Raw genomic sequence first — 27,505 nt, forward strand, 5'->3', positions numbered from 1 at the left:
GAACAGCTGCAGAGAACAAGGAGTTTTACAAAGCGTCTTGATTTTATTGATATTTAAATATATTAAATATTTCACTGAAATACATGGTACACCACCTTCCCCCACTCCCACAGTGGTTACATTATAAAACCAAAGCCCATGGCCTCTCAGCCCCTGACTCCCCTACCAAGCGGTGAGGAAAGAGAGCAATGGTAATCCAGAGGAAGGGCATAGCTGGCACTGTGGTACAGGGAGCCGGGGTGTGGAGAGGCCCCTCCCGCCTGGCAAGAAGCAGAGACAAGTCCCCCAAGGCCAAGGGTTTCCCACCCTGGCTTACTTACCCCCTCATCCCTACTCCATGGCACCAACCATTCCCTTCCTCTTCTGGGATATGGCTGGGGGGGGGGGGGAGGGGAGTCAGTTTTCTGTCTAAACCAAATAGTTTTTCCGCCCCCTTCTCTGATTTGGCAAATGAGTTGCCTGGTGGCCCATTTGTTGATTCATGAAAATCTCCAAAGCAGGCAGTACCAAGCCAGAAATCAGGCCTCCTGCAGGGAGCTGGTATCAGAAGAAGCATAAGGATAGGCAAGAAAACTTCCTGTCCCTTCCACTCCTCCCTTCCCCCAACCTCTTTCTCCTCTGCCTTCCTAGTCAACTTCAAGCAAAATTCAGGCTACTGCCTCTGGCTTAAATAGGTACAGGAAAAGAAACCAAGGCACTGGTTACTTCAGGCCAGAGTCAAGGAGGATGCAGGGAAAGGGGTAAAAGGAAGGCAAGGGCAGGAAGGGAATCTAGAGTCCAACTTCCTAACCTGTCTACCAGCATTTGCATGCTTCACAGGGATTGGGAGCTGGGACTAGTCAAGCTGGGCTAGACTGAGACTGAAGTTGAAGGTTTCCCTGCCCCTATCCCCTAGTACCAGTATCTGGGTCCTCAGAGGGAGCCCATGCCACTACCCCAGTCACAATGCATACAACATTCCAGGACACAAGCTGGCAAACCCAGAAATTTTCTGGGCTTTTGGCCACCAAAACCCCAGACAGTTCCAGTGCATAGAGCACTGGAGCTCAAGCAGATGCTTGCTTGGGTCCCTGCCCCAGGCGGGGAGACAGTCATACTGCACACATGGCCCCCAAAACGGCACTTAGGGATTTGGCACAAAAAAAAAAAAAAGGAACTCCTCTCCCCAGGCCCATCCTTTTTCTATCACACACCCCCATTCTCCTCTGTACTACTGGGGCATCTCTCTCCATCTCTTGCAACATGAAACCCTGCCTTAATCCCAGAAGACAGAGGCCCCTAGGAGAGGGGCAGCCCAGGTGGACAGCTGAGGAGCAGGAGCACAAGGACACACACAGACCTGGAAAACAGATATGCACACAAACAGCAACATGCACACACAGTTACACAAACACACAGGTCCTCCCCAGTGCCAGTCTTGGGGGTGGGACCAGGTTTGGGATCAGGGTCATCTTCCTTAAAGTGCCCTGACCCTTTTCTATTTGGCAACAGAAGGGGTACGAGATGCTCCATGCCCCGCCCGCCCCGCTTTGCCCACAGACAGCCAGAGGAGCCATCGAGGGAGCTAATACTGGCTCCTCCCTGGCCTCCTGCACTCTTTGGCACCTGTAAGCGAACGTCCAGCTCCTGATCTTCTGACATCCACACACACACAGGCTTTCTCTCTGGCTGGGCATTTTCACAGTACCAGTGAGGCCCAGACACCTCTTTCCCTGGAGCATGTAGGAATCGAGGCTTAACTCTGAGCTGTCAGAGGTCCCTTTGTTCCCCTTTGGGGACAGATCATGGGACTAGGATTTGGCAAATGGAAATATTCCCCTGAAATGTGAACAGAGCTGGGTCCCTTCCTTTGCCCTGCAGCTAGGAAAACAAACAAACCTAGCTGAGGCTAGTGGTACCCAAAACCAGTGCTGGGGACACAGGCATAGCAAAGGCAAGCATGGCATAGGCACTCCTCATGCCTGCCCCAGCCTCTGTACAAAATATTCCCAGGAAAAAAAAAAAAAAAAAAAAAAACAAGAAAGGAAGGAAGGACCAAGCCCTGAGCCCATTGCCCACAGACAGGGAAACAGTTAGGCATGGCAAGTTGCCCTTTAAATTCCTCAGGCAGGAAGGTAGGGCTACCCCCACTTCTGCTGCTGTCCCCTCGACTGCTCCCAAACACTGGAAGAACGTGGAGAGGGAACAGGCCTGTCCCAAGTAAAAGAAGAAAGTTGCTTGGATAATTGCTTCTTGGATTATCCAGTCGGAGGCATTGGTCCATCGTCCAGGCACAGCCTGCTGGAGTGTTCCCTTTTTGTCATTAGCAAGATCTGGAGGCTCAGTGCCACTTGCCACAGCTCGCCCATGCAAGCAGAGTTCACTCAATGCCCACCTTAATCCCTTCAGGTGAATGTGTAGCTGGGCCCTGCTAACTGCTAGGGCCCCCATTGAGGAAGTAGGTGGTCATCTCTCCCTTGCCCTTTACCTTGACCACCCCTCGACACTCCAGTTGGTAGCCCTTGGCAGCTAGAACCTGGTACAGGTCCGTGGTCACCTGGGGGAATGGGAGAGGAACCTGCTTAGCCCAAAATCTATCCTGCTACATTTGCAGAAGAACATGGGCTCTCTAGACAGGCTAGCTCCCCTCCCCCCACCCCACCAGCCACAGAAGACTGCCACCCTGCCTCTGTCCCATAGAAAGACCTGGAAGCTCTCTGTATCCATGCCCCTCTCCCAGCCTTGGCTCACATCCCCCTCACCTGTATTCGATCAGGAACCCCTGTGCTGTCCATACGACTAGAGACATTCACTGTGTTCCCCCAGATGTCATACTGTGGTTTCCGAGCCCCAATGACGCCTGCTACAACTGGGCCCATGTTCAGTCCTGAGGCGGGGAGAACAGCAAGGCATCAGGGCTAGTGGGTGCACCAGGGCCAGCCCATGGGAGTTATCCCACCTGCTGGCACCTTGAGGAGCCAGAGGAAAAAATAGAAAAGGAGCTGAGGGCCAGTGGCTCATACCCATAATCCTAGTTCAAAGCTAGCCCAAGAAAGAAAGTCTGTGAGAGTATTATCTCTTAAGTAACCAGCAAAAAGCTGGAAGTAGAGGTGTAGCTCAAGTGATAGAGCATCAGCCTTAAGCAAAAAAGCTAAGGGACGGCACCAAGGCCCTAAGTTCAAGTCCAAGTATCAACACACACACACACACACACACACACACACACACACACACACACACACACACACACACACACACACACAGAGAAAGAGGAAGATTTCTCCTTAGAGTCTAGAAAACCATGTTGTAACAGAAGCTACTCTATGCAAGCTACCAGAAGAAGCATTTTATGCTGTTGCTTCTGCAACACCTCTCAAAGGTAAGCAGTACTATCCATATTTTATAGACAAGGTACTAGGGTGATACTAAAACAGTAAATAGTAGCTGGGAATGTGGCTTAGTGGTAGAGTGCTTGCCTAGCATGCATGAAGCCCTGGGTTCCATTCCTCAGTACCACATACACAGAAAAAGCTGGAAGTAGAGCTATGGCTCAAGTGGTAGAGTGCTAGCCTTAAGCAAAAGAAGCTCAGGGACAGTGCCCAGGCCCTGAGTTCAAGGCCCAGGACTGGCAAAAAACAAACAAACAAACAAACAAAAAAACCCATGGTAAATGGAGCAGCCATTGTAACAAACTAGTCTGACTCCAGAACCATCTATTAACTAACCATTGCCTGCCACCAGTTCATCTCAGAGGAAACACTTCTATCAGACTGGCTACAGATAAAGACTCAAGCAGAGGAGTTTAGATAAACTTGGTGTCACTCCCCTGCTCAGCCACTTACTAGACATTTGACCTTGAGTGAGTAATCTCTGACAGTCTCCTTATCTTTAAAAAGGGGGATAAGAATGTGAGGATTAAAATGTGCTAAAAATATAAGGACAGAGCACAACACACTGTAGACTCACAGTAAACAGTCTCCGTGTGTGTGTGTGTGTGTGTGTGTGTGTGTGTGTGTTTGTGTGTGCGCGCACGCGTGTGTGTGTCTGTATCTGTGTCCGTGTCTGTGTCTGTGTCTGTATCTGTACTTGGGACTAGAACTCAGGAGTTGGCCATTGTTCCTTAGCTTTTTCACTCAAGGCTGGTAATTTACCAATTGAACCACACCTCCACTTCTGGCTTTTTGAAGGATAATTAGAGGTAAAATTCTCACAGAAGCCTAGGCTGGCTTGGGACTGTGATCCTCACATCTCAGCCTGAGTACCTAGGATTACAGATGAGAGCCACTGGTGCCAAGCCTAGTCTCTGTTCTTGCTTTGATACTTGATATCAAAGGTGGGAAGGAAGCTGGGTGCTAGAGATTCACATCTACAATCCTAGCTACTCAGGAGGCTGAGATCTGAGGATCTTGGTTCTAAACCACCCCAGGCAAGAAAGGCCATCAAACTCTTATCTCCAATCAACCACCAGAGAAACAGAAGTGGTGTTGTGGCTCAAAGTGGTAGAGTACTAGACTTGAGCCAAAAAGCTCAGGGACAGATTCTAGGCCCTGAATTCAATCCCCACAATCAGAAGAAGAAGAAGAAAAAAAAAAGGTGGGAAGGAGAAGAAGCTCCACCCCTGTGACCCCATCCCAGCCTGTACCCTTAGCTTCACCCAGAAACGAGTCCTGGGGGAAATCTGTCAAAGGACCAGGTCCTCTCACCAATCTTCATCTGGAAATTATTGAAGGAGTGTTCATTGATGTGCTTCATCTGCTCCATGAGCCGCATGGCGTAGTCGGCCAGGGCGGTGATGTGGGAGCGGCCCACCTGATCATAGGTGCTGGCATTCAGCCCAGATGCAGCCATGTATGTGCTACCAATGGTCTTGATCTTCTCCAGCTGCCGGAACCGCTCCTCACTGATGATCTGGACAAACACAAGGGATCTGGCTATCAAAGCAAAGAAACCAAACACAGCCCTCCCCCACAGTTCATCCATGCCCTGCTTTGGCTGGCTTCCACTCTTCCCTGTCTCAATAGAGCCCCTCATTTAGTAGATGGTTCCATTCCAACGGCTACTTTCAGGGCTGGTCTGAGGAGTCAAGAAACCAAACAATCCAAGACCCTAGGACAAGAATTACGCATACAACCTTTTCTGAAAGGCTAAGTGGGATGGCCCCTCACAGAATATAGGATAGCAGAGAAGGTTAAGCAGTAACTCCTTTTGGGGAACTTCCTCTGAACAGTGAAGGTCTGAGGGGGTGCGGGGGGGGGAGGGGCGGTTCTTGCTCATCATGGGGCTCTGTCCCTGTGCTTTTTTTTTTTTTTTGGTTGGTCGTGGGGCTTGAACTCTGGGCTTGGGCGCTGTCCCTCAGCTCTTCAGCTCAAGGCGAGCACTCTACCACTTGAGCTACAGCGCCACTTCCGGTTTTCTGGTGGTTTATTGGAGATAGGAGTCTCACGGTCTCTCTTGCCTGGGCTGGCTTTGAACCGCGATCCTCAGATCTCAGCCTCCTGAGTAGCTAGGATTACAGGCGTGAGCCACCAGCGCCCGGCTCCCTGTGCTTTTTTAAGGCCAATGCTCTAACACTTTGAGCCACAGTGCCAACTGAAGATAAGAGTCTCACGATTTTTCTGCCTGGGCTGGTTTTGAACCATGATCCTCAGATCTCAGCCTCCTGAGTAGCCAGGGTTAGAGGCATGAGCCACCAGTGCCCAGTGAAGGTCTGTTCTTTCTTTCTTTTTTTTTTTTTTTGGTTGGTCGTGGGGCTTGAACTCTGGGCCTGAGTGCTGTCCCTCAGCTCTACAGCTCCAGGCTAACACTCTACCACTTGAGCTACAGCGCCACTTCCGAAGGTCTGTTCTTGACCCAAGTGTTCAGGATCCTTTCTCACATTTTTCTTGCATTTTCTCAAGGGACCATTTTATATAACTTGTCCTCATAGGTCTCAGCCATACACTATTGCTTTCCTCTTTTTATTTATTTTGTGCTGGTTTTAAGGCTCAAACTCAGAGCCCAGGCACTGTCCCTGAGCTTTGTTGCTCAAGGCTGGTGCTCTTGAGCATCTCTTGAGCCACAGCTCTACTTCCAGCTTTTCAGGTAGTTAATTAGAGATTAAGAGTCTCACAGACTTGGCTGCCCAGGCTGGCTTCCAACCTCAGTTTTAAGATCTCAGCCTCCTGTGTAGCTAGGATTACAGGTGTGAGCCACCAGCACCCAGCTTGCTTTTCTCTTTTATAATACTAATTATTAAAATAAAATTATAACATAATAATATAATACATAATAAAAACACTAAGTATAATACTAAATATTACTAGTTAATATTGCTATCTATCTTGTCCCACACAGTTCTTTATGTTCTCCTTTGTTTCCCAATAAAGATAAGACTACACACCCCACTGGAGCTGACCCCTTAGCTGCCTTTCATACTTCCTAGGTTCCTGTTCCTACCTCTCCTTACCCCCACCTGTGACACCTGGGACCCTCATCAAATCTCCTGTTATCCCAGTAGCACACACCCCTTTCAACCAGGTTCTTCAACCCTGGTCCTCAGCCAGCGCCAGCCAATAGATAAGTACCTCATCAAAGTCAGCGATGATCTCATTGAGCAGCCGCAGGCACTCGACACCCTCATTGTTTGCCTCCAACTCCACATAGAACTCAGAGAAATTGGCAATGGAGGCAAACATAACAGCCACGCATTCACACGACTGATAGTAGAGCTCATCATTCCGGCGTTCCCGGGCCAGGAAGTGAGCAGCCACATCCTTGGGCAGAATGTTATGCAGAAGCCGCCGATTGTAAGCCTGGAGCTCCTCCATCTCTTCCTTCTCCCCTGTTGCCTGTGGATACCACACCATTGCCCAGCAATCACCAAGGAGGAACACAGTGGTCAAAATGGGCACCAGAGAGAATCACATGCAGAAAGAAAAGCTTAGGACAGATGAGGCCTAAAGAACAGGCAAGGAAGTGGTGCTGAAGCTCAGCTCAAGTGGTAGAGCACTGGCCTTGATCACAAAGACACTCAGGGACAGCACCTAGGCCCTCAGTTCAAACCCCACAACCAACCAAAAAAATCCAGGCAATTTGGTAGCCTGTATTCTAGCTACTCAGGAGGCTGAGATCTGAATTTGAAGTGAACCCTGGGCAAGAAAGTCCACCAAAAACCACCAAAAAGCCAGAAGTGGAGGTCTTATTCAAGTGGTAGAGCACCAGCCTTGAGCAAAAAACCTAAAGTATAGAGTGCCCTGGCCCTGAGTTCAAGCCCCAGTACCAGCACACACACACACACACACACACACACACACACACACACACACACACACACACACACACACACACACACACACACACACACACACACACACAAATGTAGGGAACAGATACAGAATGGGGTAGGAGACGGAAAATAGATACAAAGAGGCATGGAGCCAGGACAAACTTTAGACTTAGGGGCCTGAGCCTTGGCCAGATAGCAAGAGATGTATCTGCAACTTGACCTAGGCTCTGCCCCCAGACTCCTCCCTCTCCCCCACCCAAGTCACCTGCAGTTTCCAGAGGAAGTCCAGGCGAGCTGTTGACTCCACCTGCTGGGCATGCAGATACAGTGCCAGCACAAACACCAGCAGAATCACGGGGGTCATGTATTTGAGGGCCACTCTCCCTGAAGCTGGGCTGAAGATAAGCAGAGAGGTATGCTTGGTATCTGAAGAAGGCATCGGCCAGACTTACCCTTTGCATCCCTGGAACCTAGGCTTACCATTCCAGCTCATTAAAGGTCTCATTGGAAGAAGCCCTGGCAGGAAGATACAAAAGACAAAGTCACTGGGAAGGTCACGGAGGTCAATTTTTATTTTTGGTCAATTGTAGGGCTTGAACTCTGGGCCTGGGCACTGTCCCTCAGCTGGTCACCTCAAGGCTAGTGCTCTACCACTTGAGCCATAGAACCACTTCCGGCTTTTTCTGTGTATGTGGTACTGAGGAATGGAACCCAGGGCCTCATGCATGCAAGGCAAGCATTCTAACATTCTACCACTGAGCCACCTTCCCAGCCCCCATCTCCGGTTTTTGAGCGCTTTTCTGCCCAGATTGGCTTTGAACCTCGATTCTCAGATCTTAGCCTCCTGAATAGCTAGGATTATAGGTGTGAACAATTGGTGCCCAGCTCCAAAGGCTCTTTCTACAACCAACTGTGGCCACCTATCACAAAAGATGGTCACAAAAGATAGGCGTTTGCAGAGGAAAAGCCAGTGTGGTATCCAAAAATAAACCTCAAAACGAGTCGGGCAGGGCACTGGTGGCTCACACCTGTAATCCTAGCTTTTCAGGAGGCTGAGATCTGAGGATTGCAGTTCAAAGTGAACCCTCAGCAGGAAAGTCCATGAGACTCTTGTCTCCAATTAACTACCAGAAAATCAGACGTGGCACAGTGACTCAATGTGGTAGAGAGTGATAACCTTGAGCAAAATAGCTCAGGGACAGCACCCAGGCCCTAGTTCAAGCCCTACATTTGACCAAAACAAAACAAAGCAGAACAAAAAAAAATAGGAGTGAGAGGTTTGGTTTCTAGCCAGTATGACTCTGCCACCAAGCAGGTGGTTATGAGAGTGAGTAGTAGGAAAGTACCATGAAAATGAGAGGGAATTAAAAAAAAATCTAGCCTAATGACAGGAATTTCCCATGATTGGGGTTTCCTTGGACGAAAGAAATGCTTAGGGTCCCAGGAGCTCCCTCATCTCTTCCCTTTCTCCCACGGGTAAGTGGTAATATTCTAAAAGCACAAGGGACTGGGCTCCAGTGCTTCTCAGTGACCCTTCAGCATCAAGGAGACTCTTTGGGTAACTTACAAAGCTTAGAATCAACTTACAAGCCATGGACACCAAGCAGGAGGTCATAGTTGTCAAAGATGGTAGCTGCCGGACCCAGCAGAAGCAGCACCAAATAGATGAGTCCCAAGACAATAGTCATGGCCAACTTGCCAATGCTGCTGATGTGCAGGAAGACAGAGCTGGCCAAGAGGCTAAGCAGCATGTTCCCGACGAAGTACTGGGGGGAGGGGAGGAGAATGATGGCAGAGGCAGTGTTGGGTGACAGAAGAGGCCAGGGCACCCGGGACAGGGAGGGCCCTGTACTCTTCTTCCTGATACATCCTCCCCTCCACAGCCCTCAAACTCCAACTCCCTTCACCCTCCATTCCCAGCCTACACTACCCCAGAATCCCTGATGGCTCCTGGAGTTGGGAGGACTCTCATGAGTTTCAGGATCCCCAGTGCCCATCACCAGGCCTGGCATAGAGGGGGCACCCCCCTGTCTGAACTACTTGGACACCTCAGGGAAGCTGCAGGTGGGTGCGGTGCCCTCACACAGGGGAGCATCCAGGCCCAGAGAGAAATTGAGCTGTTGTAGGTGGCAGGTGGTGATGTCAGCGGGGGTTAAATTCAACATCTGGGCTGCACAGGTCCGTATGGGAGTGTGGTTACAGGTGAACTGCAAGAATTAGGTGCATATTAGGATAACCAAAGAGAAGAAAGGCCACATTCCAGGGAATGAGTTCTCAAGGATGACAAGAAGTGGAGGAAATCAAAGAGCGAGGACTAGAGATATACCCTCTTCTTCCCCCTCTTGCTCCTCCTCCCCCCCCAGCCCCCTCCCTCATCCTCCTCTGGGCTGGTAGGCACCTTGAGGGCAGGAAACATGTCATTCCCCTCTGCATTCCCAGTACCCAGAAGAGGGACTGGCAGAGAGTAGAGGTGGCACAATTCTCAACAGGACCCTTACCATGTTGGCGATGGCAGAGATGAACACAAGCAGGACTGAGAAGATGCCAACTGCTGTGCTGTGTGCCCGGGAGCGAACAATGCTCCGGGACAGACGCTGTAGGACCTTGGGGAACAGCTGGAGTAGCAAAAGACCAAGAAGCAGATGCCATGTTAACTAAGGGGGAAGAGTAAACATGACGCATGGCCTCCTCTGTCTTACTATATGGAGCTCTGGGGCAGTCCCCTTACATACAGAACCACAGGAGTACACAGCACAGATCAGTACAGTGACCAGCAGCAGCAGGAAGATGCTGATGTAGATCCCAAGCATCAGGGTGGAGCTGGAACAGAAGGGAAGGGTTACTCAGGAAGATGTGGGCGTACCTGTCCCACCCTTGAAACAGGCACCAAGGAATAGGGATCTTGGGTGGGTATTTAGGAAGGTTCTAGAAAGTGGTAAGGAGAGACAGGACTCTCACTGTGGGAAGATGAGGAGCTGGATGAAGCAGATGAAACAGAAGACCAACAGGGCACAGGCCACATAGGCTCCAAAGCGGGGATCCACCTTCCGTGAGTACTAGTGGGAAGAGATGGAGCTGGATGAGAGGCCCTGCTCTGCAAAGAACAAGCCCAGGGCACTACTAGGGCCCTCAGAGAAGAAAGAGTTGGCCCATTTAGTGTGAATGTCCACGCCACTCTGTGGTCTCCCCGCCCCACATCCCACTCCCAATGATTACTCCTGATCCCTCTCTTATGCTCAGCCCCCAGACCTCATCCTTTTTCCCTGTATCTCCCAAACCTTCTTTTCAAGATCCTCTCTCTGGAAGGTGAGCAGGAACCGGCGCACATGGTCCTTCCGCAGCTGATCGATGCTGCGGGCATCAATGGCACGGCCCAGGAACTCATCGACCTCATCCTCAGGGTTCAGGGCATCTTGAGCACCTCGGCTGAGAGCAGGGGACTTGCTTTACCAGGTGCATGAGCAGAAAGGGTCACATGATAACGGGAGGGCTCCAGCGGCAGCCAAGGTGGGGGAGGGGGCTGTGAAGGCTCCTGCTCTCACACAGCCCATCAAAGGCCCAGGAGAGAGGGGAATCTCATTTCCCACAGCCCCATCCCAGAGTCTTTTCCCTCCTCCCTCTCTTCCTCAGTGTTCTGACTTACTTGTCTTTGCTGGAATCATCAATGCCCTGGAGAAAGGGACAGAATGTGTAAGTTAGGTAAGAGGCCAGCCACTTTTGCTTTGCTGTCTCTTCCCATGTCCCAATTAGGCTGAGGTTTCCCCCAAAGAGACTTGGGGCCAGGCACTGGTGGCTCACACCTGTACTCCTAGCTATTCAGGAGACTGAGATCTCAGGATCACAGTTTGAAGCCAGCCCAGTCAGGAAAGTACATGAGACTCTTATCGCCAATTAATCACAGAAAAAGCCAGAAGTGGAGGTGCTCAAGCACTGGCCTTGAGTAAAAGGAGCTCAGAGTGCCCAGGCTCAGAGGTAAAGCCCCAGGACTGGAAGAAAAAAAAAAAGACTTGGGGGTAGGGCCCTTGGAATGAAGCCATGCTTCCCACTCCCTGTATCAGAAAGCATATATGGAAAAGGCAATCACAGAAAGGAAAGGCATCATGGAATAACTGAGTGCTAAGGGAAACAAGAAAGTAAGGTCTCTTACCATCTGGCGGAACGCCTTGGAGTCCTTGGTCCGGGAGAAAGCCCGATCAGGAACCCAGCGTGGCATCAGTCCTTCCATGGAATTGGCCCGTGTCCTCTGTAGCTTGGCCAGCATGGCCTTTTCCTCTTTCTGTGTGGGCAGAGATGGATAAAGCCTCAAAGAAGGACTTTAAGAAGGCTTTTGCTAGCCTGGTGCTGCTGGCTCATGCCTGTAATCCTAACTACTCAGGAGGCTGAGATCTGAGGATCGCAGTTCAAAGCCAGCCCAGGCAGGAAAGTCTGGAAGACATTTATCTCTAATTAACCAATTAACCAACAGACAACTGGAAGTGGTGCTGTGGCTCAGAGTGGTAGAATACTAGCCTTGTGCAAAATAGCTCAGGGACAGTGTCCAGGCCCTGAGTTCAAGCCCTATCACCACCACCACAACAAAATAAGGATTCTGCAGCTCCCATTTGTCCGTGTCCTTGTCTGCCCCTCCCCAACCCCAGCTCTGCCTTGATTCTGACCCGTTTCTGGCTGGCACCCAGGATGAGGAAGGTCTCAATGCGTTGCTCCTTGAGATATGCGTTGCGCTCACCACCACGGCCCGGCTCCACCTCATAGTCTCCATTCAGATACTGCAGCGTGGCCCGAGTGATGTGGATGCGGCTATATGGGGCCGGGAGGTGAGATATGGGTTCTCCAATCTCATGCCCATTCCCATCCTCCTAGACCTCTCCACTCACCCAGCCCGGCCCCCTGCCTCCATGTGGTTGGCCAGGGTTACATCGTTGGACCACACATCGAACTGCCATTTCCGCAGACCAAGGACACCGCAGTGTACACGTCCACTATGGATGCCCACACGCATGTTGACATTCACGCCTGTCACCTCACGCACTAATCTGGGAAGATAAAGCTCCCGATCAACCCCTGGGACAGTCTTCCCCTCTCCCAAGCCCAGAACCCAGGCATCCCAATGGGCAAGGAGAGACCCAGGTGCAGCAGACAGAAACACAGCCTTGGCTGGACTTGGGCAGATCACACAGGGCCCAAGAACAAAGATTTGAGAATTTGTGTTTATCAGGGCCTGGCCAAATCTTGTGAGATTGAGCTGGGAGTGGAGGAATCAGTTCTCAGCTCTGGCCTGTTTAGCTATGATTCTCAGCATCCCCAACCCACACCCCTTTTCCCAGTCTCCTCTATCCTCCAGCCAGCTGAAGGATTCTCAGGAGTTTAAGTGAAGAAAAACTCACTCCCTTCCCAAGTGATAAAATAGATCTCAAGGATAAAGCACCAAGACTAAGCAAAATTCTTGAGGACACATCAAAGAATAGAAGCAGTCTGGGACACCCACAGTTCCAGAAAGCCTAGGAAGGGGGCACTGCTTACGAGATGGCCTCGATCATGTCCACCCCCATCTCCACACAGCAGTGGGCATGGTCTGCCCGAGCCTCTGGCAGCCCTGACACACAGTAGTAACAGTCACCTAAGATCTTGATCCTCAGACAATGGTTTTCCTGAAAGGGGAGAGGTGAAGGGAAAGAAAGGTCTTTACTCTCTCATGTACCATCCTCACTGCAGCCTCTAATCTACCCCCCACGTCCCCCCACCCCACAGCCACCACCAGCAAAGCTGTGTTCTCACCACAGTCCAAACTACCCCCAAGCCCCAGCACCCTCACCGCTGCCAGCTTGTCAAACCGGGCAAAGAGCTCGTTCAAGGTCATGACCAGTTCCTGCGCAGTGCACTGGGAGGCCAGGCTGGTGAAGCCCTCAATGTCTGCAAATAGGATGCTATGGACAACAGCAAAAGGCAAGATAGTCCATGTAGCCCTTGAAGAGTCTCTTAAACACCCCGCCGCCACCACCCCCCTGACATCTCTACCTGACGTTGTCGTGCTTCTGGATGTAGATCTTGTGGAACATCATGTCTTCTTTTTTTGTGTTGATATCTTCTTTCATCTCCATGGCAACATGCTGGGGCAACACTGACAGTAGCAGCCGCTCCTAGACCAGTGGTTCCAACAGGACACTGCTATCTTCTTTGTTTCACATTTTGATCCTCCCCCAGCCATTCTGCATTGCCAGGGCCCTCCTGTACCTTTCTGGTGATCTGAGCTTTCAAATTCCCTTCTGGACCATTTGACTCTACCCATCTGAGCCCTCAGCAGACATCCATTCCCCCCTTCCCTGATCAGCTCCTATTCAATTCTCTAAATGTACTCTTGTCTGCTCTTTCCCACCCTTGGACAGGATAGGCCCCCAGGATCAAAGGTATCTGTGATGCAGTCTAAGGGGACCATTCAGATTGGGCTCTACAGATTCCCGTAAAGCTGAGGATCCAATCTTCTAATAACTTGGGAGTGAGATGGGGGCGGGGGGAATCAGGGGGAACACCCCCCCCCCGTCAGAGGAAGCAGCCCACACCTGCTGCCGATTCTCATGCTGCAGGTGCAGTCGAGCCTGGATGTAACCGCGAGTCTCCTGAAAGGCTTGGCGTTGAGACACTTCAGCAGGGTAGTGTGTGCAGATGCCAATGACGTTGGTGCAGAAGAAGAGCACCACGTTAGCACCAAGCTGCAGGAGGGTGGCAGAGGCAGATGGTGACCACCTTTCAACACACACACACACACACACACACACACACACACACACACACACACACCCTGCCAAGCTGTCACAACCCATTTCTTTGGGCAAAAAGAGGGTCATTGCCCTTTCTATCTCCAAACAGTGTCCATTCTGCAGTGCATCTCTTCTATTCCCCCACAGGATTCCAGATCCTAGCCCTGTGCCTGAATCACTCCATGACTACAACAGCGTTCTTTTCACAGCTTCAGGGAACAAGGGCACCAACTAGGGCCAAGTAGGTCATGGAGTCCTGCCCCAATACTCTGATCTCCTGCCCCACAAGTATCTCAAGCAAAAGACAAATGCTGCTTTCTCTGTATTGATTCTTTCTACAAGAGGCCAGCACCCAGAAGGCCTGAGCTCTCCTCCTATGTGAGACCCATGTCAAGTAATCTCACCTCTCTGGGCCTCTCTATGTTCATCTATAACCCAGACAGGGGAAATAAGATCTGTAAAGTCTCTCCCTGCCCTGTTAGACTGAATAAATATAATTAATACTATTACTATTATTGTTATTACCATACTCAGTTTCTTGGGCACCTCCATTATGCTAGAAATCTAGGTTTTGTTGTTGTTTTCCTTGTGTCACCCCAGAGCTCTTCTGCTCAAGGCTAGTGCTTTACCACTTGAATCATAGTTCCACTTCTTCCAGCATTTTGGTGGTTAATTGGAGATAAGAGCCTCAAGTCTCCGCCTCCTAAGTATCTAGGATTACAGGCATGAGCCACTGGCGCCTGGCATGTGCCAGGATTCTAAGGGCCCTTTCTAGATAGTAACAAACGCATTTCTTACAACTCTATGAGTTAGGTAACCATATCCCATTTCAAAATTGAGACTTTGACACAGAACTCATTAACTTGCCCAAGACTGCATCGTGGATTGTGGCTAGCATGGGAACTTGAGTCCAGGACAGACACTGCATTCTATACTCTCTCTGTCCAGTGCATCCCAGGTTTTTGAGGCTCCTCTTCTCTCTACTAACTCTAGCTCTTGAGGATCAACCTCAGAGTTCAGGCTTACGAATTATCCATTCTACTGACACAGGAACTACCCTTCCATTGGGGCTGAGGTGCCACTGTGCCTGACCACCCCTGACGTTTGTCTTAACCCTGCCAGCCCCATACCTAGGAACGGCCCCCACCCAAGATGTAGTCAGCTCTCTATCACCATCAGTAGCATTGTGTAGGGAGCAAATCCAGGGGAAGCTAGCTTTACTGTTGCTGGAAACTCAGGGGTTAACCTGGGACTTGCAGCTCCACCCCAGAGCTGGATAGGGCAGGGCTGTGGTTGGGGAGAAGGGAGGGAAAGCTCACCAACAGCCCTGAACCAGAACTAGTCCTACAGATTTGGAAAGGACACTCAATCTTTAGGACCTCAGTTCCTCTGTGTGAAACTGTGGTTTGCCTAACCCCTAGGCATTTCAGCTTTGACCCTTTAAAATTGGTCTCCTAACTTCCCTTCCCTGTCCACAGCACAAGGCCTCAAACGGGCCTAAGCGGATCTCTCCCTTCCAGCCATAGGGGTGAAGAGGGGGCACACAATCTCCCTTGGGGGCTTCTAAGAATAGTCCCTAGTAGAAGAGAGTCAAAAGGGGGGGCACAAACCAGGCAACTTCCCTTCCTAGCCCCAGGAGCCCTAAAGGAAAATGTGAGTCATGCTGGAGGGAAGGGGAAGAGGGATGAGAGACTGAAATAACTCTATCCACACATATCCCTGTCCACTGTGAGAAAAAAAAAAAAAAAAGGATGCTAGGGCATTGGGAGGGACTTCTGCCTAGGCTGGGGTCACTGGATGAAAGTGTTCCATGGATCTAACGGAGTGAGTCAGGGAAGAAAGGCCCTTCTCACCGTCCTGAGCTGAGAAGAGACTAGTCTAAGAGGTTAGAAAAGAGACCACAAGTCTCCGCCCCATCCAGAAACCCACAAGCCCAAAGGGGCACCAGGAATTGTCCTCAGTGCCCCAGGCAGGCATAGGCAGCATGGCTTTCTCCACTATCATGTGTGTGTGTGCTGAGACCCATGGGGATCAGGCTGTAGCCAGGCACCCCTGAGGAGATGGGAGGCTGGCAGTCCCGTCCTCCCTAAGGCTGAGCCTCCCCAATCAGTACTCAGCCTGGCTCTGGGCACCAGGCCAGCTGAGAGCAGGAACGAGAAACACACCCAGCTCCTGGCCAGCCCAAGAGGAAGGGGGAGGGGAGGAACTACCTTCAAACTCCTTCTCCCCTAAGAAGGGCAATCCAATTTCAGACCCCCAGCTTGACAAGACAATCTGGAAAAGGATCTGGGGGACTAGCATGAGCAGAAAGATCTGGCCCTTTAAGAAATCGCATAGTGCCCAGCAGGCATATGCTTCACAAACAAACCAGCTATAAAGTTACTTTGAAAAAGGTACTTTCTGTTCAGGAGTGCAGGCTGGGCGGGGATGGGCATCATGCCAGAGCACCCAGCCTCTCATCCCAGGAGACCCAAGCAACTTCCTCTCCATGCGTGAGGCCATGGTGGGCTATAAGACCATGAGCCTTTGACAAGGCAGTGATTGGTCCCTCCCACACGGTGGGAGGCAGATGACCACACTCCAGAACCAGCACCAAGATGGTACTACCTGGGGACCGTGCCTATGGCAACCAGGCCTCTGCTACTTGGCCAAGAAAGGTAACCTGAGATGGCAGACCACACAGACATGTTTCTCTGAAAGTGATTTTCCCAAAAGCCCTGCTGGCCTTCTGCACAGCTGGCCACCCTCAAATGATAATCGTGCCCTGTCAGGTCACACTCTGCTCTGATTAGGTGGAGTCCTAACAGCAATACCTTGCATGAGATACTATTTTTAACCTATGTTTTGCAGTCTGTGAAACTAAAGCCAAGAGAGATGGAGTGAGTTGTCTAAGATCCCATGGAGGAATGCAGCTTACTGGACAGCCAGGTCTGATCCTCACTCCACACAGCTACTGATTCCTACTTCAATCAGAACCCTAAGGCAGTAGCTGGTATAGTAGGAGAAAGCCTCAAGACAGGGCTGCACCCAGATGCAAAGGTGAGGTGATGTCAGGCTCTCACAGTCCTGTTATTTCTGTTGTCCAACCCCCTTCAAATCACTCCTGGCCCAGGAGAGACCTAACCCAAGAACTCCTCTTTCCCCATCCTCTCAAAAACTGCTTTGGAGCTGGGTACACTGGTAGCTCACACCTGTAATCCTAGCTATTTAGGAAGCTGAGATCTGGGGATTGTGAGTCAAAGCCTTCCTGGGCAGGAAAGTCTGTGAGACTCTTGTCTGCAATTGACTAGCAAAAAGACAGAAGTGGAAGTATAGCTCAAATGATACAGAGTGCCAGCTCTTGAGTGAAAAAGGCTGAAGAAAATGCTCAGGTCCTGAGTTCAAGCCCCAGTACCAGCACAAGAAAAAAATGAAATAAAAAATACTTTGGTCTGAATAGAGGACAAGGTGACATCTTCCATCCAGATCACCACTTAAGAGTTGCTTGTCAAGGATGGCATCAGGGCCTGTAGTCTCAGAGATCATCCTGGAGACAGAAATGCCAAAGCCCGAACCCAGCCTGAACTGCCTCTCTCAGCCCTTCCAGTATCCTATATTATGTCTCTCCAGGCTGTTACTTCAGCAGGATCAAGACAAAAAGCTGCTGAGTGTGGCCTATGGTGACAGCATTCAGGCTCCAGGCCTGGGGCCCTCCCTCCTCTCAGCAGTGCCATCTGCTCCAGGACCTAAATAGAGGCCTATCCCTGAAACCTGGCCTCCTGGGTACAGCAAGACACCCCTGCTATCCAGGATACATATATGACTCACTCATCCTTCCTTAGCAAAAAGACCCCTTCCCTCTCCTGCCCCATGCACTTCACCGCACACACCCACCTGCTTCCAGAGGAAGGCATCTCCACGGTTGAGTTGCCAGGCCAAGATCAAATGAAGGATGGAGAGGCCCAGGCCGCTCAGCACTGCTGCCCGCATGCGGATGGGCAGGAGTGTGTAGGTGATGTAGACGAAGAACACGGGGACCCAGAGGCCTGCTGAGGGGCTGTGTGGGTTGGCTGCCAGGGCACCCCCAACCTGCAGAGCTGCCAGGATGCCCAGCACCACGTAGCTCACCACCCACATGGAGTCCTGGCGGAAGCTATGTCGGTTACACACCACCATGAGCGCCACGAAGAGGATGGCGGCACAGACCAGCAGGACCACATAGGCAGGATGAGGAGAGGTGGGCGCAGCATGGAAGGCTAGCAACACGGCGGTGAGCAGCACCAGCACTGCCATCAGCAGCGTCAGGCTACTCTGGTTCATCTGGAAGAAATAGCGTTGGTATAGGCGCTCCAGCTTGGCTGAGCGGAATTGCTTCGACTGGAAAACCTGCACAAGGCGGCGCCAGCAAGATCGTCCACTCCTGGATTCCGCATCAGGTGCCACGTCAGCTGCCCCACCTGCTGCTGTTGTGATCTCAGTATCCTCAAAGCCCAGGGCCACAGCCCGCAACCCCAGCTCCATGCCCCTGCCTGGGCCAGCCCTCCGAATGAACGCCTCATCCTGCCAGGGGCACCGTGCAGGAGCTGCAGGAGTGGGGCTGGGTGGTTCTGCATCCTGGAGGCAGCTCATGTAGCGGGGTGCACAGAAGCCACTGGCTCGAGTCCCATGACGTGGGCGCTTCTGCCCATTGCGTTCACCCCAAGCTGTTTTCCGTTCATCCACTTTGGGAACCAAGAGGCCACTAAACCATGACATACTGCTGGGGAAAAAAAGGATGAGAGGGCATTAGTACCACCATCAGGGCTACTGCCTCCCAGCTCACCACCTGAGCCCTTCTCAGGAATGAGCTATGAACTTTAATACACACCATCCTCATAAAATTCCTGAGGTAGCCCAGTGCTGGTAGCTCATACCTATAATCCTAGCTACTAAAGGAGGCTGAGAGCTAAAGATCATGGTTCGAAGCCAGCCTAGACAGGAAAGTCCATGAGACATTTATCTTCAATGAACCATTGAAAAGCTGAAGTATAGCTGTGAATCAAGTTGTGGAGTGCCAGCCCTGAGTAAAAAAGCTAAGGGGCAGTGTCCAGACACACACACACACACACACACACACACACACACACACACACACACACACACACACTCCTAAACAGTGGCATCTCCATCTCCATGCAACAGGTAAAAACAGGTAAGGAAACCCAAGATACAAGGAGGTGAAGAAACTTGTCCAACATCTAACAACCATGTAAGTAAAAGTCTAAACCAGATTTTTTAAGTCGGTCGTAGGGCTTGAACTCTGGGCCTGGGCGCTGTCCCCCAGCTCTTCAACTCAAGGCTAGTGCTCTACCACTTGAGCCACAGCGCCACTTCCCTAAACCAGATTTGTTTGACCCAAAGTTAATATACCTAAAAATTCACCTCCCCTCTAAAGTTAACATTGATCACCTCCCCTCTAAAGTTAACATTGATCTTTATTTTCTTTTGTAATCACATACTCAAAGGCCCAATTCAAGGAATGACACAGCCTATCAATACATTGGAGGAGAAATCAAGTTCCTACTCAAGCATGGTGACAAGAGCCCCTCAGCACCACTAGACCATGGCCACTCATGTCCCAGATAGGTCCAGAAGAAAACCTCCATTTTCAACCTGACATCTCTTAATTTTTTTTCTTTTATGCCAGTATTGAGGCTTGAACTCAGGGCTTGGGTAATGTCCCTTAGCTTTTTTTTTCCCCCAGTTATGGAGCTTGAACTCAGGGCCTGAGCACTATCTCTGAGCTTCCTATGTTCATGGCAAGTGTTCTACCATTTGAGCCACAGTGCCACTTCTGGGTTTTGAGTGGTAAACTGGAGAGAAGAGTCTCACATGGACTTTTCTGCCTGGGCTGGCTTTTAACCATGATCTTCAGATCTCAGCCTCCTGAGTAGCTAGGATTACAGGCATGAGTAACCAGCCCCCAGCCCCCTTAGCTTTCTTTCTGTTCCTGAGCACTTCAGCTCAAAGCTAGTACTCCACCACTTGAGCCACATTACCACTTCCGGCTTTTTCTGCTTATGTGGTGCTGAGGAATCGAACCCAGGACCTCAGGCATGAGGGGCAAACACTCTACTGCTGAGCCACCTTCCCAGCCCCTCCCTTAGCTTTCTAACTCAAGACTAACATTCTACTACTTGAGCCACAGCCCAGGCTGTCTTCAAATCTTAATCCTCAGACCTCAGCCTCCTAAGTAGCTAGGATTATAGGCGTGAGCCACTAGTGTCCAGCTGGTGTTGGCAACTAATCCCCATAATTCAATACTGCAAGCCAAATAAATCACGTCTATGGAATGAGTTCTGCCTATGAGCTGCCAATTGGTGACCTCTGAACAAAGGGGAATCTCTTTCCACATCCTTCCTCAACACACACACACACACACACACACACACACACACACACACACACCAACATACTAAATTCAGCTTCCCACAGGTCACAGCTCAAGTGTAACTTCCTAGGAAAAATTTTCCAGCTACTTTACCTCTGTACATTTCCTCCATAGTACTTATTGTAATTATAATTAAATCATTCATGTTTAATGTATGTCTCTGCCCCTCTGACTAGAAGTTTTGTGAGAATTGGAATGTCTATTTCAGTCAATGTTTGTTTGTTTTGGTTTTTGGGTTTGTGTGTGTGTGTTGGTCCTGGGGCTTGAACTCAGGGCATGGGTGCTATCCCTGAGCTGATTTGCTCAAGGCTAGCACTCTATCACTTGAGCCATAGCTCCACTTCTGGCTTTTTTTTTCCCCAATAGCCTGAAATGAAATTTTTATTTTTCTTGCTCACATTTTTTTTCTGCCTTGATTTCTTTCAGTTGAGCCTTTATTATGACAGGACAAAAACCTCTACTATTTCTTTTCATGCCCAATTAAAAACACCAGATAAGAAGACATAGAGTATATACAGGCATACAAAATAAAAGTAGGGGAAAAAAGCATACATAGAGTAAAACAGCATTGTTTTGAACATTCATTTGTATTCAGTCCAGAAGAATCACAGAGAACACTTCTGGCTTTTTTGGTGATTAGCGATAAAAAGTCTCATGGAACTGGGAGTGGGGGCTCACGCCGGTAATCCTAGCTACTCAGGAGGCTGAGATCTGAGGACTGTGGTGCAAAGCCAGCCCAGGCAGGAAAGTCCATGGGACTCTTTTTTTTTTTTTTTTTTTGGTCAGTCAGGCTTAAACTCTGGGCCTGGGCTCTGTCCCTCAGTTCTTCAGCTCCAGGGTATCGCTCTACCACTTGAACCACAGCGCCACTTCCAGTTTTCTGAGCGGTTAACTAGAGGTAAGAGTCTCATGGACTTTCTTGCCTGGGCTGGCTTTGAACCACAATCCTCAGATCTCAGCCTCCTGAGTAGCTGGGATTATAGACATGAGCCATCAGTGCCAGCTATTACTGGCTTCCATAGAAGGGACTCAATAAGTGTAAGGGCTGCATTAAAATACAAACGATAACAACAACAAAAATAAAACCCCCAATGAATCCTGCCCATGTAATTGTAACCCCTCTGTACAGTATGTTCACAAATAAAATAAAATTAAATTAAAAAAAAAACCCAATGAGCTAAAGGCCCATGCCTATAATCCTAGCTACTCAGGAAGGTGATATATCAGAGTTCAAAGCCAGCCCAGGCAGAAAAGCCCATGACACTCTTATTTTCAATTAACCAGCAAAAAAGCTGGGAATGGAGGCATGGCTCAAGTGGTAGAGTACTAGCCTTGAATGAAAACAAGAGCCTGAGACCTGTGGCCCTGAGTTCAAGTCTGTTTCTGCACCAACCTACCTACCTACATACATACATACATACATACATACATACATACATACATACATACACCCAGAAAGCTCAATGACACATGGCTACAGAACAAATTCAAAATAAGTGCTAATAATAATAATCCTAACTTTTCATCTTCCTCACACACCAAGATCAGTCTAGCCTGGGACTCTGGTTGTTACTGTCTCCTTTTCTGGAACAAGAGCTCCTCAGGTCACTGCCCAAATATCCCCCTTATCAGAGAGACTCTGACCACCCTTTTAAAATAACAACTCCCTTTCCTGGGGCTCCCTATCTCTCTTCCCAGCTTTACACTTTCTCTTTCTCCACAGCTCTTATCAGCAACTGCCATTCTATATATTTTTCTTCTTTGTTCGTGTCTGTCTCTACTAAGTGGGATGTCAACTTCACAAAGGCAAGGATTGGGTCTTGTTTTGCTTACTGCAGGATCTACAACACCTCATAGAAATTAAATACAGATACTGGCTGAGTAGATGGATGGCTATTGGATGAATGGATTCGATTCCATGTTTCTTCTCTGTGTTTTAAACCTTTCCAAAGTCTTTTCACATGCCTAATTCCAGCTGAACTTCACCAAAATCCTGTGAAGCTAGTACTGAGGCCTAGGGCACAGGACAGGCAAGATAGGAATAAAGAAAAACTAAGGTCAAAGATTAGGGTAAGCTGGGCACTGGTGGCTCACACCTATAAGCCTAGCTATTCAGAAGGCTAGGATCTGAGGAACACAATTCAAAGCCAGCCTAGGCCAGAAAGACTGTGAGACTCCTATGTCCAATACTGAAGAAGCTGGAAGTGGAGTTGTAGCTCAAGTGATGAGTGCCAGCCATGGCTGGGAAAGTGGCTCAGTGGTAGAGTGCTTGCCTGACATGCATGAGGCCCTGGGTTCAATTCCATAACACCACATAAGCAGAAAAACCCAGAAGTGGTGCTGTGGCTCAAGTGGTAGAGCACTCGTCTTGAACTAAAGAGCTGAGGGACAGCACCTAGGCCCAGAGGTCAAGCCCCACAACCGACACAACACACACAAAAAAGAGTGCCAGCCTTGAGCAAAAGCGCTCAGGGGCAGTGTCTGGGCCTTGAATTCAAACCCCAGGACCACTACCCCACTCCCCCCAAAAAGAAAGAAGGGCAGAGTAATTGTAGTTGTGTAAAGATCCTGGGTAACCTAAACAGTCTGGGATCCCAGGTTTTCTGGAGGGAGGTGCCTTGAACTGGGTAGACTCCACGACGCCGGCTTTACCAGGTCTCCTGGCTGAGCCCAAGTCTTGAGAGGATGAACATGAAAGTACTGTTCCCCACAGATACTATTTCCCCACCAAGGTCACACTCCTTCATCTCACAGGGCACCATGAGGGGCCTTTTGGACTTAAAACATCAGTGACATTTGTACTCACTAGGGAACTAGTGTGGAGCCTACCCAGCACTTACCCTACAGAACCAGCCACTCAGGAAATATAACCAAGACTCCAAGCAGTCACCCAAAAGCCTCCAAAGCAGAAAGCAAAACTGAAAACATCTCTGTATACCCAAACCTCCATCCCTTAGCCAAGTTCTCTTAGCATCCCTTCTATATGCCATAGAGTAGCATACCCTTCAACCTTTTAACATCACCAACAGTACCATCTCAAAGACAGATCAGGAGTACAAGACTTTTGGTCAGCTGGCATTTGAAAGAGGTCACCAAAGAAAGCCTCCCTCTTCCAAAGGCTTCATAGAAAGTATGATCTGCTGGGTACTGGTGGCTCAGACCTGTAATCCTAGCTACTCAGGAGGCTGAGATCTGAAAATTATGATTCCAAGGCAAGAAAGTTCATGAGACTCTTATCTCCTAATTAACCACCAAAAAGTCAGAAGTGGAGTTTTAGCTCAAGTGGTAGAACACTAGCCTTGAGTGAAAAAACTAAGGAACAGTGCCCAGGCCCTGAGTTTAAGTCTCAATATTGGTACAAAAAAAAGAAGAAAAGAAAGAATGAAGGAAGGAAGGAAAGAAGAGAGGGAGGGAGGATGGGAATATGGTTTAGTGGTAGAGTTCTTGCCTAGCATGCATGGAGCCCTACCTAGGTTTGATTCCTCAGTACCACATAAACAAACAAACAAAAAAAAAAAGCTGGGGGGCTGGGAAGGTGGCGGCTCAGTGGTAGAGCACTTGCCTTGCATGCATGAGGCTCTGAGTTCGATTCCTCAGCACCACATAAGCAAAAAGAAAAAAGCCGGAAGTGGTGCTGTGGCTCAAGTGGTAGAGCACTAGCCTTGAGCTGAAGAGCTGAGGGACAGAGCCCAGGCTCAGAGTTCAGGCTCCAGGACGAACCCCCCAAAAAGAAAAGGCAAAAAAAGCCGGAAGTGGCGCTGTGGCTCAAGTGGTAGAGCGCTAGCCTTGAGCTGAAGAGCTGAGGGACAGCGCCCAGGCCCAGAGTTCAGGCCCCACCACCGGACCCAAAAAAAAGAAAAAAAAAGAATTAACACATGAAAAAAAAAAAAGAGAGAGAGGACAGGAGAGGAAAGAGGAGAGGAGAGAAAAGGGGAGGAGAGGGGAGGAGAGAGAGAAGACAGAAGTGGTAGGCTGCTAGCCTTGAGCAAAAGAAACTCAGGGACAGTGCCCAGGCCCTGAAGTTCAAGCCCCAGGACTGGAGTGGGGGGAGGGAGAGGGAGAGGGAGGGAGAGAAGTAGAGAGGGGGAGAGAAGTAGAGAGGAGAGGAGAGGGAGAGAGGGGACAGGAGACAGGGAGAGACAGGGAGGGGGGAGATTAGGAGAGAGGGAGAGAGCGAGAGAGGGAGAGGGGGAGAGAGGGGGAGAGAGATCTTTAGTACAAGACATTACCATAATTATTAGCTAGTTCCACTGCCTTGGACAACTTATTTAACCTCCCTGCTTGATTTTCTTCATGTGTAAAATGGGAATTAAAAGGGTCCTGAGGAAAGAATACAATAATACCTATCATGTAGTAGACCTTGGCAATATTAATTCTTCTCTCCACCTTATAACCCTCTGAGCCCTAACCCCTGCCAGGACCCAAGAGATAGAAAGACAGGAGAGACATAAGCAGAACACACATCCCTCCAGCCAATCAGATGCCTGATTCTATCAGACCCTGTGTCCTCAGCTGTCAGTCCCCAGAGCTGTTGGGGACAGAACCCAGAGTAAGTAGGTTTCCCATTACTCCCCCCCCACCCCCCCACCCCAGCCATGACATTTTGCTTTAGCCTCCTTTCATTCTCCAGTCCCCTGCCCTGTTATCTCCCCCCACTACCACTGGCCTAGACCTCTGTTCCCACAAGGCGTATTTCTGGCCATGTTCCCAGCCTCTGGAAAGCATATCCTAGCATCTGGCTTCTACCCACAGAGGAAGGAGCAGACACTATCAGGGGAATGCATGACCCTTCCAAGAACACTCTGACCCCCACAAGGGGATGGCTTTAGAGCTCTGTAACTGTCCAACTAACTACAACCATCCTGCCCACAGCCCCACTCCAGGCACTGTCCATCCCGAAGAATTCCCAGAACTCCTAGCGCTCTATGCCAGGCTAGTATGGCAAGAAAACAGGAGGGCACTGTTCCAAGACACAAAACTTCTCTAAAGGGTTTCTCCCAATGCGCCCTGTCCAGGAACCCATCACTCTGAATGGGGGAGTGCAAAACCACATCGGTGGAGTCAGTCTCCTGACCTCCTTCCTCCCCTGAGTCCCTGGTCCTTTGCTTCTTTCACAGATCTGCCTCCAGGCAGGCCACAGCCATATCCCAGGCAGCCTCACAGTCCCAGACCCAGGGCCTTCTAGATCTCAATTTCCTCCCAAACCCTCCCCTTCATGCTGAAACTGGAGTCTGCAGAAGGCCAGGGCCCAGCCCTACGGAAAGCTTTGACCACTGCTTCACCCAACTCTTCTTCCCAGCGACCTCTCACCCCTCCTGTCCCCAGGGCCCATCTGTCCCTGTCTTCTTTGGCAAAATGAGCCTCCAGGGTTTGTTTGTTGTTTCTTAATGACTTCAGAAAGTTCCTCACAGAAAACACTATCCAGGTTAAGGCCCAACAGTGCCAACACCGCCCACTTTACTGGGATGTGCCTCCATTCCAGGCCTTTCCAGATGTACAAGCGCCTTCCCAGGGCCTCCATCTGTAGGTTCCCTGCTGCCTTCTCCTCCTTTCCCCAGCCCTGGCACTTGCTAACAACTGTGAGAGGGGCTCCCAACCCAGTCCTAAGCAGACAACACCTCAACCAGGGACGTCCAGCAAGAAGCGAAGCTGGAGGGGGGAGGGGGGAGTGATGGGGAAGGGGCTATCCCACCACCTAATTCCTGTCTTCTTCAGTCAGGCCCCAGAGCCCACTCCCAATAAAGTTTGCCCCTCCCTGCCCACCCTGCACCAGGCCAGCCTTGGGGAGAAGGAGGCTCCGACATGATCCTTTTCATTGCAAATGTCTAGAGTAAAAAAGCAAGGAGAGGGGGCGCCGCCCCGGAGAAGGCTTTCCCTAAGCCCCTCTAAATTGCATCCACACTCTATCCCCAACTCGAGAGACTCACCCCACCACCACCCCGCTGCCAACCCCTCGGGACAACCCTTCCCCCAGTACATGCCTTCTCCCCTGCTCTCCTCCGGGCAAGCCTGGAAACTCCAGCAAGTGGAGGAAGGGAATCGGCCAGCGGAGAGTGACAGTGTGGAGCCTGGAACCCGGCCTGGGGGCGAGGGGGCTGGGCTGGGGGGCTCCGGATCCTCTCCATCTCCTCCAGGATCCCCCCACACGCCAGCCCCCACACCTCAGGCTGCCCCACTGCCTCCTCCCGAAAAGAAAATAATGAAAGACAGTCAGCCCTGACCACCCCAGGCTTCGCTGCCCCCCAACTCGAGCCACGTTGCTGTGGCTCCAGCCTGGAACCCCAAAGCCCCGCGCCGCCACTTCCCCGGCCTGCGCCGGCTCCCCGCGGGCTCACCTGCCGGCCCGGGTCGGCGCCTCCCCGGGGCCCCCGCCCCGCCGCCCCCGCGGGCTCCGGCCCGCCGGCCGGCTGTCCCGCGGTCCTTCTCCGAGCCCGCGCGTCCCGGCCGTCCCGCCCGCCGTCCGTCGGTCCGGCCGGCCGTCAGTCCGTCCGGCCCTCGCCCCCTCCCTTGTTGTCCAGCGCAGCCGCCCTCTACCCCGGATCCAGAAGTCCCCTCCCCGCCGGCTCCCGGACTCCCCGCCTTAAAGGCACAAGCTCCTTTTGTCTGGGCACCCCCTCCCCCTCCCCCAGAAGCGGGGAGTGGGGGTGGGCAGAGTTACCCACTCCCCTCTTCCCCGGGAGAGATCGGGGTGTGGCAGCGGGGGGAGGGGGAGACCAAAGAAGGGGACCCCTCCCTCCGCGCGCCCCCTCCTCTCCTCCGGTCGCTTCCTCCCCCAGGCTTGGGAAAGGAAAACAAGCGGCTACTGTTCTGGGATCAAGACCCGTGAGGAGGAGGGGGCATGCCCCCCGCCCCCCTTCCGTCCACCCCCCCCCGAGCTGCAGCCTCCAGCATTCCCTCCCAATCCCACCCAGGGGTCCCCATCGCGCCAGCCGAAGATCGCACTCACGGTGGGCGAGAATGCCCCTCCTCGCCCTCACCGGGGCTTCCTCCCGTCGTCGGGGGGGGGGTCCCCCCAGGGCTGAGGCGGAGCCCAGCGCCCCCTCCTCACCTCTCTCTTCCTCCCCACCCCAGCCACCACCCTGCCGCGCCCGTCCCCCC

The 27,505-nt window shown here is 51.0% G+C and overlaps 1 protein-coding gene across 4 annotated transcripts; it reads right to left on the reverse strand.

Moving 5' to 3' along the window:
• Nucleotides 1-23: 23 nt before the first annotated feature.
• On the reverse strand, nucleotides 24-27,413 carry Adcy6 (adenylate cyclase 6). 4 transcript variants are annotated; one of them, XM_070040096.1, is made up of 22 exons: nucleotides 27,354-27,413; nucleotides 17,872-18,733; nucleotides 13,801-13,950; nucleotides 13,259-13,380; nucleotides 13,056-13,167; nucleotides 12,764-12,891; nucleotides 12,118-12,276; nucleotides 11,899-12,040; nucleotides 11,391-11,519; nucleotides 10,887-10,912; nucleotides 10,522-10,669; nucleotides 10,202-10,299; nucleotides 9,976-10,063; nucleotides 9,742-9,858; nucleotides 9,292-9,450; nucleotides 8,831-9,009; nucleotides 7,724-7,759; nucleotides 7,509-7,638; nucleotides 6,543-6,806; nucleotides 4,683-4,887; nucleotides 2,742-2,866; nucleotides 24-2,536 (listed from the first exon to the last, which is right to left on the reverse strand). In XM_070040096.1, exons 2-22 carry the CDS (start codon nucleotides 18,730-18,732, stop codon nucleotides 2,411-2,413), a joined length of 3,504 nt encoding a protein of 1,167 aa, XP_069896197.1. In that variant the 5' UTR covers nucleotide 18,733; nucleotides 27,354-27,413; the 3' UTR covers nucleotides 24-2,410. The 4 variants fall into 4 exon arrangements, with proteins under 4 accessions (XP_069896197.1, XP_069896206.1, XP_069896188.1 ...); XM_070040105.1 differs by having other exon boundaries at nucleotides 17,872-18,736; nucleotides 27,354-27,391; XM_070040087.1 differs by lacking the exon at nucleotides 27,354-27,413 and adding an exon at nucleotides 26,743-26,897.
• Nucleotides 27,414-27,505: the final 92 nt, after the last annotated feature.

Source organism: Dipodomys merriami, unplaced genomic scaffold, assembly GCF_024711535.1.
Source record: "Dipodomys merriami isolate MVZ:Mamm:240054 unplaced genomic scaffold, mDipMer1.0.p SCAF_10, whole genome shotgun sequence".
NCBI classification, from domain to species: domain Eukaryota; kingdom Metazoa; phylum Chordata; class Mammalia; order Rodentia; family Heteromyidae; genus Dipodomys; species Dipodomys merriami.

What these genes read in the sequence shown, in the direction of transcription:
- Adcy6 (XM_070040096.1), bottom strand. Translation starts at nt 18,732, where the DNA reads ATGTCATGGTTTAGTGGCCTCTTGGTTCCCAAAGTGGATGAACGGAAA. An exon ending in CTGCTTGGTGTCCATGGCTT is followed by an intron (nt 7,760 to 8,830) that starts GTAAGTTGATTC and finishes TCTTCCTGCCAG; the next exon opens with GGCTTCTTCCAATGAGACCT. An exon ending in TCATCGCTGACTTTGATGAG is followed by an intron (nt 4,888 to 6,542) that starts GTACTTATCTAT and finishes GTGTTTGTCCAG; the next exon opens with ATCATCAGTGAGGAGCGGTT.